This window comes from Camelus dromedarius, chromosome 16 (genome assembly GCF_036321535.1).
Source record: "Camelus dromedarius isolate mCamDro1 chromosome 16, mCamDro1.pat, whole genome shotgun sequence".
Taxonomy (NCBI): domain Eukaryota; kingdom Metazoa; phylum Chordata; class Mammalia; order Artiodactyla; family Camelidae; genus Camelus; species Camelus dromedarius.
The window spans coordinates 53,279,697-53,293,903 of NC_087451.1; the positions used below are offsets into that span (position 1 = coordinate 53,279,697).

At 40.5% G+C, this 14,207-nt stretch overlaps 1 protein-coding gene and 1 pseudogene across 1 annotated transcript in view; one reads left to right on the plus strand and one right to left on the minus strand.

The window, feature by feature from the left end:
• The window catches only part of B4GALNT2 (beta-1,4-N-acetyl-galactosaminyltransferase 2 (SID blood group)), a 49,072-nt gene that overhangs the window by 9,023 nt on the left and 25,842 nt on the right, over positions 1-14,207 (minus strand). Inside the window, exons 4-7 of the mRNA XM_010987951.3 lie at positions 7,399-7,505; positions 6,185-6,222; positions 4,088-4,268; positions 3,005-3,091 (exon numbers count right to left, since the gene is read on the minus strand). Coding sequence (XP_010986253.2) covers positions 3,005-3,091; positions 4,088-4,268; positions 6,185-6,222; positions 7,399-7,505 — 413 coding nt within the window. The remainder of the gene's footprint in view (positions 1-3,004; positions 3,092-4,087; positions 4,269-6,184; positions 6,223-7,398; positions 7,506-14,207) is intronic.
• LOC116157908 (small ubiquitin-related modifier 2-like) lies at positions 8,840-9,176 on the plus strand (annotated as a pseudogene).

A 14,207-nucleotide genomic window follows, 5' to 3' on the forward strand; every position in this document is an offset into this window, starting at 1 on the left:
AACACTGTATCAGAGACTTTAGCAAAACGCAATAAGACAAGAAAAAGAAACAAATTCTAAGAATTGGAAAGGAAGAGACAAAAATCATTATTTGTTCAAAAGACTCTATACATTAAAAAGAAATCACTAGAATAAGTGCAGAAAGGATGCTGTTTGTAAGCTCGACATTCAAAAGTCACTACTGTCCTACATACTAACAACAACCAATTAAACTGTAGAAGAAAAAGATCCAATTTATAAAAACAATGAGAAGTACAAGGTACCTAAGACTAAATCCAAAAAAATGTGCAATTCCTTTACAAATAAAATTAAAAAATAAATTATTGGAGAACCTATGAGGAGACCATGGCATGGAGACTATAACATGGAGACATATACTGGATTCATGGCTGGGAATATTCAACTTCATAAAGTTGTCAGTTCATTTCTAATTAATCTACAAATCATATGAAATGCTCATCAATCATGAGCTGACGTTTAAATTTTCTAAGGAAACAGAAAAGACCAAGAAGTGCTAAGAAAATTTTGCTAAATGAAAATTTTGCTAATCATCCTGAAGTATGGAATTTCTCCCCATTGGCTATAGAACCTGTTATAAATTGTATTGAAATGTTGTGGACCAAGCCCAAGATAACAGATCAAGGCAACCATAAAAAGCCTGAGTTCAGAACCCCTGCATGCATGAAACAGGGTGTGTGAGGGGCTGGCAGTACCAGTCAGAGAGGTTGGACCACTTGGTATGTGCTTGTGGGATAGGATGCTCTCTGTATACAAAAAATTAGGTCCCCATCACATGTCACACAGAAGCATAACTTCTAGGTGGCTTAAATACCTAAATATGAGAACCAAGCATGTACAGCTTTTGAAAAAAAATACAAGAGAATATCTTTATGGCTCCAACGTAGGGAAAATTTTCTTGAACAAGGAACAAAAAGCAAAAGCTAGAAAAACAACAATGAATCAATTCTGTTAAAGGATAAAGCCTTTAAAAATTGTTTTTGTATCTATTCTTTTTCAGATTCTTTTCCATTATAGGTTATTACAAGATAGTGACTCTAGTTCCCAAAGGATAAAGTTTGGTAACAACAAAAGATCCCAGAAACAAATCAAAAGACAAGCCATGGACTGACAAAAGGTCAGAAACTAGAACTTCATGCTGTAGTGTGATAACTTTTCATGAAAAGTTCAAAGGTTTGTTAAACCACACTGTGTGCACGCAGTGTAGGAACCGAAATCTACACTGTAAATGTATGAAAATAGGGAAAAGAAAGATCGTGGCTTCTGGAAGAAGAGAGGAGAATTAGATCGTGGAGATTTCCACTGTATCTATAACACTGTATCTTCAGAACAAATCTGAGGCCGAAAGGAGGTTTTTGTGAATTTCTTGTACTTATCTTTCATTTTTGAGATAGTTATGATGTTAAGCAAATACTTTAAATATCCTCCTCAAATATCCTTCTCCATAGATATTTAATGCTATTACTTTTAAATGACAATTTATATTTTGAATAGAATCTATTTGAATAGATTACATTTTTAATGTATATTAAATCTGATATTCCACAGAATGTCAACTGGTTCAAAATTCTAATATATTGAAAGTAATGCCATGAAAATCTCCCCATCCTTGTCCCCAGCTACTTGGTTCTTCCCTAGGGGGTTACCAATGTTACCAAATTCTTGTTTATTTTTCCATAATCAAGCAATTATGTACATATGCTTTTCTTCCCCCACTCTTTCTTTTTACAGAAACTATAGCTTACTCTTCACTCTTTTCTGTACCTTGCTTACATCCTGGAAAGCATTCTGTATCAGGATAAAAAAATCTTCCTCCTCCTCTCTCCTTCTGAATGCCACTGTGATTATACGGATTTAACCAGTGCCTCCCACTTTTAAGGTTTTTGTCATTGCAAACAATGCTGCAATAAATATCCTCAAACAAAAGTCATTTCACACAGATATAAGCATCTGAAGGATAATTTCTAGAAGTGGGATTGCTGGCCCAAAGGGCACACATATTTAAAATGTTGACAGATATTGCTAACTTGCTCCAGAAAGGTGATGCCAATTTACATTCCCATCGGCAGTTTGTAAGAATGTTGCCCGACTCCTTGTCCAATGCTTTTTGATTTGAATGTAGTTTTCATTTGTACTTTTCTTAGTGTGAAATTGAGCATACATTTTACTGGCTAAAAGCACTGTTGAATTTAACTTTTTGTGAATTGGCTTATTCTTTTCTTATTGACGTTCTTATTGACTCACACGTGCTCCTAAGTTAGACCGTTGGCTTTAACGTATGTTGAAGACATTTTTTCCCCATTTTGTCTTTTGTCATTTTACTTTGCATATGGCAGGTTTCTGTCATAAAAACATTAAATCTTGTTATGTATTTTATGTCTTTAGTCTTTTTCTTGTAGCCTCTGGGTTGTGTGTCATATTTAGAAAAGTCTCATACTGTAAAGTTATTTTTAAACTCCATATGTTCTTCTAGTACTTAAAAAAATTAGATATTTGCTCTATTTGGAATTTATCTTGGTATGAGCTGTGAGATAGATTCAACTTGTTATCTGCCACGCAGCTACACAGTTATCCCATGTGATTTCTTGAATAATCCACCATTTCCCCCTTTAATTTGAAAAGCTACCTTTATCACATGGTAAAATTCTAATATGTATATTTCTAGACTTCTAATTTTAGTCCATTGATATAGCTATTCATGTACCAGTACCACTGTTTTCATAATTATTACTTACTAAAATGTTATAATCCATCAGGGTTTTTTTTCCCCAAAATAAGCACAGCCATACAATGAATTAAACATGACTAAGCAGTATTAGGAGAGTATATTCTAGCATTTTTTCCCTCAAAACAAAGCTTGGTAACAGGAATCCTATCAGAGCTTTCTTTTCATCGATTCCTGTCCCCCATCTCAAAGAGGATCCCCTCTGAATCTCACCAATCGCCCACAGGACCCATCCTGGAGCCCCAGGGACAAGGGCCTTACCTGGTCCAGGGTCATATAACTTTGGTATGACAGGATGGCGGATGGTCACCGGAAACTTGGCCACTGAGGACTGGGACTCCAGACTCACTAGAGGGAGAAACAAGGAAAGGGTGGGCATACTGCGTCTGGGTCACTCTCCACGCTGCCCTGGAAGTCGACATGATGGGGGAATGAAGGATTGATGGTACGAGACTAAGGACCACATAGAGTCCTAACCTGCTGTGTGTCCCTGGGGCAACCTGCTGATTGCCTCTGAAACTCACATCTCTTCCCCATGAGAATCTTGGGGGTGAAGTGGGCTTGCAACAGAGGGGTGGATTAAGTTTGACTTTGCCATTTATTAACTGAAATACCTTGGGTAGATCATTCTGTCTCCTTCTCTGTCTATAAAACCAGGATAATACTACCTGCCCTATTTTACCTCATGGGGTCATTTTGTGATAAGAGATGTTTGCAAATCTGAAGGTGGAGAGAATTCTCTCTCTAGTTTGTGTTCCTAGGTAATCTGTCCCACATGTCATCTTTTCTGCTTTATCTCCTGGAAATGCATCCTGTGTAGCTGATCAAAATGGAAAAGGGTGACTTTAATTCATCTAGAAAGGAACTGGGGCTGCCCTGAGGGTGGCAGGAATTGTTCTCCCAGGCATTCTGGGGGTGGGAGTGGGGACTGGGATGGGAGGAGGAAGACAAAGCCACTGGCCTTGGGACTGACAGTTCCCCTACATCCTTCTTCCCTGTTAGTGTCCAGGACAAGATACTGATGCACAGACTGTGCCCTCCCTCCGCTTCCACAGCTGAAGTCTTCAGCTTTGATTGGCAGAGAATTGGGGAAGAGAACTCGATGGTTTCTAGGTGCACAGCATGAATGATCTGTCCTCATAGAGAGACAAGCAGGCACTTCACCCCTCGAGTCTCTATGGGGTCATGGGGATAATATTGGGAAGTTAGGTGTCTAGGGTTAGAAACAGGAGCCCAGGAGGGATCTTAAATGCAGGCAGGCTTCCTGGAAGATGAAGACTTTGATAGCCCGGTGTTGTTTTTCTGGGTCCCTAAGCATTTTACCAACCAAGGACAGGCTCTCACCCACATCCACCCTGTGGTGCTGGTACTCCGTGCTGGTGTATGTCATATGCTGGAGGATGAAATTCAAGAGCTTCCGGTTACTGGTTGAAATGGTCAGCTGCTTCTGACCTCTGCCCTGCACCACACTGTCTGGGATGTCAGCGAGGGTGTTCAGTGTCCCCAGAGAAGCTGTCAGGGTGACCTAGGGCGGATGCAGTAGAAAGACTAAATGCAAAGAAAGGCACATACCCAGGATGACCAGCAGTGGGCAGAGCGCATAAGGATGAGAGAAGACCCATGGGTGACCCTGAAAGCTAGGGTCTGGCTCTGCCAGAGTTGCTGCCCTAGCCCCACAAAGGAGAATCAAGCCCTCAGATCTGGTCTGTTCAAGGGCCATTTCTTGAAATATTCTTAACTCTTGGCTTGCAGGATAGCATTCATAAAGATTCCTTCTTACCCCTGCTGGCTGCTCCTTCTGACTTCCATCTGCCAACTCCACCTCCTCTTCTATCTAACCTCCAAAGAGAGCTTTTCAGGGTGTGGTTCTGCATCCTTTTCCCTTACTCTACACCTTTTCATTAGAGGAGGCAGCTCTAAATACCATTCATAAGCTGGTGGTTTTAAAATGAAACTCTCCAGAGGGATAGATTAGGAGTTTGGGATTAACAGATACACATTACTAAATATAAAATAGATAAACAAGGACCTACTGTACAGCACAGGGAACTATATTCAATTTCTTGTAATGAGCTGTAATGGAAAAGAATCTGAAAAAAATATATATGCATGTATGTATATGTATAACTGAATTGCTTTGCTGTACACCTGAAACTAACATTGGAAATCGACTACATGTCAATAAAAAATAAGAAATATAAATAAGTAAATAGATAGATAGATAGATAGATAGATAGATAGATAGATAGATAGATAGATAAAATCTAACTCTCCAGCTCCTATCTTTCCGAGATCCAGCTGCCTGGCTGGCTGCTCTGCTAGGAAGTTTCACAAGCAACTCAAATTGCTATCTTCAAAAGTGAATGATTGATTTTTTTTCTCTATAAATCTGTTTTCCACCCCATGCCTGGCTCTTCCTGCCTTGGGAATGGCGCCCTCACCCACTTAGCCGTTCAAGTCCCCAGCGGAAGTCATTCCTGCTCTGCTCTTCCCCCGACACCCACAGCCAATCCACGACGAGTCCTGGCGGCTCCACCTTCCACAGGGAGCTAGAATCGTCTGCTTCTCTCCCGCCCCCTGGCCTCTCCCTAATGCCACTCTCTTCCCTTGCTTTCTTGTCTTCTGCAACAGCCAGTTATCTTTAGGAAACGTAAACTGGATCATGTCATTCCAATTAGTCAGTTGACAGCTAGTTTTTGAGATCTAAATTACAAGCACTGGGAACAGAGCAGTGAATAAGACAGACTCCCTGCCTTCAGGAAGCTTATATTGTAGTGAGGAAGCTCAGTGCTAAGCAGATCATGATACATCTAAAGTAATTCAGGTACCATAGGGCCGTGAAGAAGGTAACACAGAATAGAAAGAAAGTGACAGGGGCTGGGGGCCATGGTTCAGGGGACAGAGGCAGCCTCTGGAGGACAGAGCAGCTTTGCAGGTTTGCTCACTCACCACCCACTCCAACGGCAGCTGGCACGCAGAAGTGGGAAAACCAAAATGACAGTTCCCAGACTCCTTTTTAGTTGGGGTTCTGGATGTGATTTAAACCCTGCCCACCAGATACACTTGCATGAGACACTGATTTGGAGCTATGTTAGGCGGGGACAGAAGGGCAGGGCACAGAGTATCTGCCTTGCTGGTGCTGACCTGATGGAGCCATCGCAGCCTGGCTGGGCAGTAGCGTCCTCTTGCAGCAGAAGTGGCAGGACCCATGGTGCCCCAGATCTTTGAAAGTCCTACCTGGAACTCTAGCCATGCCGTGGCTGGAAAAATTATGCCTTCTATAGGCACCCTTCCCCCCTCCCCGCCTTGGACTCATGTCTAATATTTAATCAGGATAGGGGTTAGTCAAAATCTGAGGCCAGCCACCACTGATCGGGGGAAGAGAGCATGGACAGCGAGCCCAGGACAAGATGCAAAAGGGTCTGGGAAGGGAACTCTTGCCTCATAGGTGGGAGCATCTGGTCCTTCAAACTGGAGACCTGGAAAAAGGACAAAAACACCATGTGAGAGGATGTCCAGGGCTCCCTGATGCCCACACCTTCATGGTAGACTCCTACACAACCCTCCAGAGTCCCTTCAAGTGTCACCTCCTATCCAGGGTGTTTGCTGACCACTCCTCTCTGCCCAGGGCTCTGTTAGATGGTATCCCATGGTCCTTCTCAAACTCCAGTGGTTCTAAGGCCTCTGATGCCCGCCCTCAGTTTTGTATAGGTGCTGTAAATCAATACAGTCCCTTCCAGGTAGCTCTGTTACTGAAGGGAAGGAAGCAATAGATAAATAATGAATCAGCCTTATATGAGTTTCCTAGAATAGGAAAATTCTACTCAAATTCATAGAGACAGAAAGTAGAATGGTGGTTGCCAGGGGCTGGGTGGGAAAGAGAGTTCATGTTAAATGGGTACAGAGTTTCAGTTGGGAGGATGAAAAAGTTCTAGGACGGATGCTGGTGATGGTTGCAGAACAATGTGAACGTACATAATGCACCAAACTATATACACTTAAAAATGGTGAAAATGGTAAAATTATGTTATGTATATTTGATCACATTAAAAAGAGAATTATCCAAAATGGCAAATCATTTTCTAAATGACTGTTCAAAAACACTAGCAAGTCATCCAAAATGTTCTTACTTTAGAATCTATCTCTGTTGTTATGACTAATTCAAGTTCTAATTCATACAGATCTTCCCATATGGCCTTAGAGAACTTACTACACTCCTCTGTGAAAAGAATATTTACCTCACAGGGATGTGATGCTGACCTAGAGGAGTGTGTAAAATTCCCTTGTGGAGGTGAATTTTAACTGACATAAATACTCTTTTCAATAATGCACTCCCTGGAGTTGGACTCATGCTTTACCTGCTCCCATGATGCTGGAAGACACCAAAAAGCCAATTAGGTCCTAAGATTCCTTGAGGCAGACAGATTTCTGTCCTCTTCTATGTTATCTTGGATGCCCAGGGAGGTCACAGCTACTAAGGATGATTCCCAGTGGTGGAAACAGTGAAACTAACATTGAAATCACATCAAGCTTCATGCATTGTGCTGGGTACACAGCAGGTACTGAGTGAATGACTGTTCCCTTCTCCTCCCACCTTTTGCTTAAGAGGGAATAGGAAGGTTGCCTGGGTGCTCTCCAGATGCAAATGTGCCTACCTGGGATGGGAACCGTGTGCAGGGGCATCACTTCCACCCCGTGGACCGGGTACCCAAAGGGGAGGTTGGGCTGAGCCAGCAGGGGTGGTGGGCGAGGAAGCCCTTCTCTGCAGGGAAACAAAACCATTAGCAGCTGCCTTGACGCTTGTCCCTGGTTAGTTCTTAAAGTGATGTCTGTGCGCAGAGCTTTGTGCTGCCAATGGGGAGAAATCAAAAGGAGGTTGACCTAATCTGACCTCCATTTTCTCCCCGTCCTTTATTCTAGCCCCTCCATCCAATCAAGGCAGATTATAGCAAAACACATTAAAAATTAAAATCACAACTGGCAAAAAAGAAGAAACAAAATAATCAGATTGTGTGGGCCAAACCAGCTGCAGCAGCTAAACGCCAAAGTGACATCTGAACTTCCCGGTAGCCAGGGTATAAAGTGATTGATTATCAGCACGCTGGTCTTATTATCACAGGGACAAAGCAGACCCACTCTTGAAGGCAGGTAAAACTTTTCCTGGCACTGGACTTAAAAAAAAAAAGTAGGAGCGGATGTTGCCTCAGTATTTTTAGAGCAAACACAAGTGATGATTTTCAGACGGTTTTGTCGCTGAAACCACCTTCAGTCACAGGCATAACACAATCCCCTGAGACTGATTCTTTGAGGGACTAAGATAACGTGGTTGACACGAAGGCTTCAGGGACCCAGCTTAACCAAGGAAATCATTTTGATTACTTGGGAGAAAGATTAAACTACCGAAGTATTTATGTGAACATGAAAACGACAAAATTTAAAAATGGAAAGGGACATAGACAATTAACAGAAGAGGAAACACAAATGGCTAATAAATATATGAAACATGCTCAGCTTCAATATTAAGCAGGGAAGTGTAACTTTAAAAAACAATGAAAAAAAACCTGATAACTTCCCCTTAAAGTTTTAAAATTTGATGACAGCGAGTGCTGATTAGGTAGGGGTAATACGTGAGGTACTATACTTACCCACTCTTCATGAAAGCCTGAATTAACACAGGCTCTCTTGAGGGCAATGTGGCAATATTTATTAAAAGCAGAAATAAACATATCCTGACAGCAATTCAGGTGCTAGGCAAGGGGAGAAACACTTGGCGTGTGTCAACAGTAAGCCATGTGTAAGGAGGTTTGTTTCAGTGTTGTTTGAAATGAACATCCTTACACATATCTCAATGAAATATGGAAAGAATGTAAGTAATAATGTAATATTATTATGATAAATTATGTGAATGTAATAATGAAAAAGTTACAAAGATCTGAGTATCTTTCAATAAGGGAATGGCTTTAAAAAATTCAGTGTATTCATATTCATAGCTGTATAGCAATTAAAAGGAATGAACTAGATGTATAGATCACTCTTAAAAACCTATCACTGAGGCTTCTGATGCCACCTATGTGCTCGTTCGGTGCAGACCTGGTACCTCTTTTGCGAAGCAGCAGCTGAGGAGACTCCAACGCTTGCATGACTTGCGTGATGGACAAAAAGCCCAAGGAAGGAGTCAATTCTGAGAACAGTGATCATGTGGATGTGAAGCGGGTGGGTGGAATGGTTCTGCCATGCAATTTAAGATGAAGAGGTGCACACCACTTAGCAAACAGGTGGAAGTTTATGTGAACAGGGGCAGTTGTCTATGAGGCAGGGCCAATTCAGATTTGACGGGCAGCCAATCAGGGAGACAGACACACCTGCACAGGTGGAAATGGAGGATGGAGATACCACTCATGTGTCCCAGTGGCAGACAGGAAGTGTCCACTAGAAAATGAAACCTGCTACTTTGTTCCCCCAGACCAAGGAGACATTCTCAGTCAGAAAACCGCAATTTGGTTCTAACCACATCCTGACTAACTACAGTATAATTTTCTTAATTCTTTCATTTCCCCCTTCCCCTTTGTTATGCATAAAGTGACTGATGTATGTGCACACGCACAGAGCATTTTCTAAACTAAACGGTCAATAGTATGTTTCGCTCGACATCAAATGGAGATGGGATGGGGAAAATGCCGATTCTGTGAAAATGCCCCCTTCTCTGTTCACTCACCTCTTGTTCTTATATTCATTAAGTAATTTTACTTCCACTGTTCAACAACAACAAAAAAAGAACAAGATAAAAAACCGTGCATACTTTGTTCTACTGGAGAACTTTAATGTTGTCCATTTATCACTATAAAACCAAGGACATTTTTGTAACTTTTTTGTACATAGCTGTTACAATGTAGGGCGATCTGTATTTAGGTAGGGATAAATTACTCGAAAAGAAGTCAATCTGGGATAGTTTTTCCTTCAAGTTAAGCGTCTTGTTTTTTTTTTTTTTAACATTATGTTGTTTAAATAAACTTTGTTTAAAATGAAAAACAAAGCCCATATCTTTGAATGAAAAAAGCAAATTTCAGAATGATTTGTTCTTTTGGTACCAACTACATTAAAAATATACACACAAAACCCCAGTAGTATATGTTTATATGAATATATACACCCACATAAACGTATGAGTGATTATGTGTGTTCACCTGAGTGTGTAACAGTATAAAGAACAGTATAGAATAAAATCTCCCTGCTATTTAGTACCCCTCATCATCTCCCGCAGAAGAATCACTGCTTGCTGTTACCAAGAAGTTGGAGAGTTGTCTTATTTCCCTAGGTGAGCTGGGACAGGAAAACTCTGGGGAACCACTGACCTCAGCCAAATCTGTACTCACTGAGCTGAGAGAAGTGGGTTTCTAGCCTGAAGATGCCAAATGAAACTCAGAGGAAAAGAGCATGTGAAACAGTGAATGAGGAAACAATCCCTGATGACTGGTGTGCTTTCCAAAGAGCAGGGCTAGGAAGATCCGGGGTAGGGTCATGCTTAGGCCAGGGGAGGGTTGGTGTCCAGACTTCTGGCCTGAGGGCCGGCCAGTCCCTCTCAGCTGATACCTCTGGGATGTGGTACCCAACCTGTGATAGTCTGGCTTACACCTACCTGTACTGCCAGGTTAAAAACCCAGGTCTAAGTCCTGTCCATCCCACAAGTTCAGACCTGCCCCATCCCAGCAAGAAGCCACTCGACTGTCAACAGTTTGCAAAGGAACAGAGTGAGCTGGCAGATGGAGTGTGTGCATCTGAGTGTAGTTTATCCAGAATGTAATTACAACAGAGCTGGGTGGGGGGGTTCCCTTAGACTGGAGGGGGAAATGTGAACATCTGGAGCCCCTGACGGACTGGGTGAGGAGAAGGATCGTCCTTCCTGAGAGCATGGGGAGCTGAGTAGCAAAAAACTTTCCCCAGAGCTGGGCCTCTTGGATACCCCTAAATTGGTAGCTAGCACGTCAGCCATTGAATGTGGGTGTCTCAGTGACTCGCCCAGCCCACTGTCCACTGGACAGTTTGGACACTTTGTGTGAAAGGGGCTTGCAAGGCAAAATCTTGCTCACTCACTTGCCCCCCCCCCCCCAATAAGGGACACACAGCCACTGGTATTCATGTGTAATAGTGGGTGCAGGAGCTATCTTGTACTAAATTGTTGGATCTATAGGAAATTTGCAAGCCACCTATTACCTATAGCCATTAACAAAAATTAAATCATAATACACTTAAAATTAAATATAATGAGAACAAAGGTAGTAAACACTCAAAACTCACCACTTCCTAATTATTTTACTACCTCTTCCTATGATCTCTGCTTCTGAGGTAATTTTCATCTATTGCATCTGTATGGTGGAGATACTACGTAACTGGAATTCAGTTGTCACTACGTCAGTAGGCTGAAATCAGCCACAGTGTGATTATTAAAAAAAGTCATAGAAATTGGCAAACACTCCAAGCCATTATCAAAAGCCCATTGTTTTGTTTTGTTTTAACTGAAGTATAGTCAGTTACATTGCATCAATTTCTGGTGTACAGCATAATGTCACAGTCACGCATATATATACATATATTCATTTTCATATACTTTTTCATTAAAGGTTATTACAAGATGTTGAATATAGTTCTTTGTGCTATACAGAAGAAATTTGTTTTTTATTTTATTTATTTATTTATTTCATTGAGTTATAGTCAGCTTACAATGTTGTGTCAGTTTCTGGTGTACAGCACAATTTTTCAGTCACAATGAACACACGTATACTCATTTTCATATTCTTTTTCATCATGAGCTACTACAAGATCTTGACTATATTTCCCTGTGCTATACAGTATAAACTTGTTTATCTTTTCTATATGTACCTTTCAGTATCTACAAATCTCGGACTCCCAATCTGTCCCTTCCCACCCGGCTCCCTCCTGGCAACCAAAAGTTTGTATTCTATGTCTGTGAGTCTGTTTCTGTTTTATATTTAAGTCCATTTTGTCTTCTTTTTCTTTTTTAGATTCCACATATGAGCGATATCATATGGTATTTTTCTTTCTCTTTCTGGCTTACCTCACTTAGAATGACATTTTCCAGGTCCATCCATGTTGCTGCAAATGGCATTACATTGTCATTTTTAAGGCTGAATAGTATTCCATTGTATAAATATACCACATCTTCTTTATCCAGTCACCTGTCGATGGACATTTAGGTTTTTTCCATGTCTTGGCTATTGTAAATAGTGCTGCTATGAACATTGGGGTGCAGGTGTCTTTTTGAATTAGGGTTCCTTCTGGATATATGCCCAGGAGTGGAATTGCTGGGTCACATGGTAAGTCTATTTTTAGTTTTTTCAGGAATCTCCATACTGTTTCCCACCACGGCTGCACCAAACTACATTCACACCAACAGTGTAGGAGGGTTCCCTTTTCTCCACATCCTCTCCAGCATTTATTGTTTGTGGACTTTTGAATGATGGCCATTCTGACTGTTGTGAGGTGATACCTCACTATAGTTTTGATTTGCATTTCTCTGATAATTAGTGATATTGGGCATTTTTTCATGTGCCTATTGGTCATTCATATGTCTTCATTGGAGAATTGCTTGTTTAGGTTTTCTGCCTAGTTTTGGATTGGGTTGTTTGGGTTTTTTCTTATTATGTTGTATGAGCTGTTTATCTATCCTGGAGATCAAGCCTTTGTCAGTTTCATCTTTTGCAAATATTTTCTCCCATTCTGTAGGTTGTTGTTTTGTTTCGCTTATGGTTTCCTTTGCTGTGCAAAAGCTTGTAAGTTTAATTAGGTCCCATTTGTTTACTTTTGCTTTTATTTCTATTTCTTGGGTAGACTGCCCCAGGAGAATATTCCTGAGATGTATGTGATATAATGTTTTGCCCTATGTTTTCTTCTAGGAGGTTCACTGTGTCTTGTCTTATGTTTAAGTCTTTAAGCCATTTTGAGTTTATTTTTCTGTACGGTGTGAGGGAGTATTCTAACTTCATTGATTTACATGCTACTGTCCAGTTTTCCCAGCACCATTTACTGAAGAGACTGTCTTTATTTCATTGTATGTTCTTGCCTCCTTTGTCAAAGAGTAATTGACCAAAAGTTTGTGGTTTCATTTCTGGGCTCTCTATTCTGTTCCATTGATCCATATGTCTGTTTTTGAACAATACCATGCTGTTTTGATTACTGTAACTCTGTAGTATCGTCTGAAGTCTGGGAGGGTTATTCCTCCAGCCTCATCCTTTTTCTTCAGTAATGCTTTGGCAATTCTGGGTATTTTGTGATTCCATATAAGTTTTATTATGATTTGCTCTAGTTCTGTGAAATATGTCCTGGGTAATTTGATAGGGATTGTATTAAATCTGTAGATTGCCTTGGGTTGTATGACCATTTTAACAATATTGATTCTTCCAGTTCAGAAGCATGGGATATCTTTCAATTTTTTAAAATCTTCTTTAATTTCCTTAATCAATGTTTTGTAGTTCTCTGTGTATAAGTCTTTGACCTCCTTGGTTAGATTTGTTCCTAGGTATTTTATCACTTTGGGTGCTAATTTAAAAGGGATTGTTTCTTTACTTTCTTTTCCTGTTGATTCATCATTAGTGTAAAGAAATGCAACTGATTTTTTTACATTAATCTTGTATCCTGCTACCTTGCTGAATTATTTTATTAGTTCTAGTAGTTTTTGTGTGGCTTTCAGGGTTTCTTATATAGTATCATGTCATCTGCATATAGTGACAATTTTACCTCTTCTTTTCCAATTTAGATCCCTTTTATTTCTTTTTCTTGCCTGACTGCTGTGGCTAAGACTTCCAAGACTATGTTGAATAGGAGTGATGAGAGTGGGCAACCTTGTCTTGTCCCAGATTTTAGTGGGAAGGTTTTCAGTTTTTCGCCATTGAGTACTATGCTGGCTGTAGGTTTGTCATAAATAACTTTTATTATGTTCAGATATGTTCCCTCTACACCCACTTTGGTGAGAGTTTTTTTTTTTTTTATCATAAATGGGTGTTGAATTTTATCAAATGCTTTTTCTGCATCTATTGAGATGATCATGTGGTTTTTGCCCTTTCTGTTGTTGATGTGATGTATTACATTGATTGATTGGCATATGTTGAACCATTGTTGTGTCCCTGGGATGAACCCCACTTGATCATGATGTATGATCTTTTTTATGTGCTGTTGGATTCGGTTTGCTAATATTTTGTTGTGGATTTTGCACCTATGTTCATCAGTAATATAGGTCTTTAATTTTCTTTTTTGGTAGTGTCTTTGTCTGGTTTTGGTATCAGGGTGATGGAGGCTTCAAAGAATGAGTTTGGGAGTACTCCCTCCTTTTCAATCTTCTGGAAGAGTTTGAGAAGGATCAGTATGAGTTTTTCTTTGTATCTTTGGTAGAATTCCCCAGTGAAGCCATCCCGTCCTGGACTTTTATTTGTAGGGATTTTTTTTATTGCTA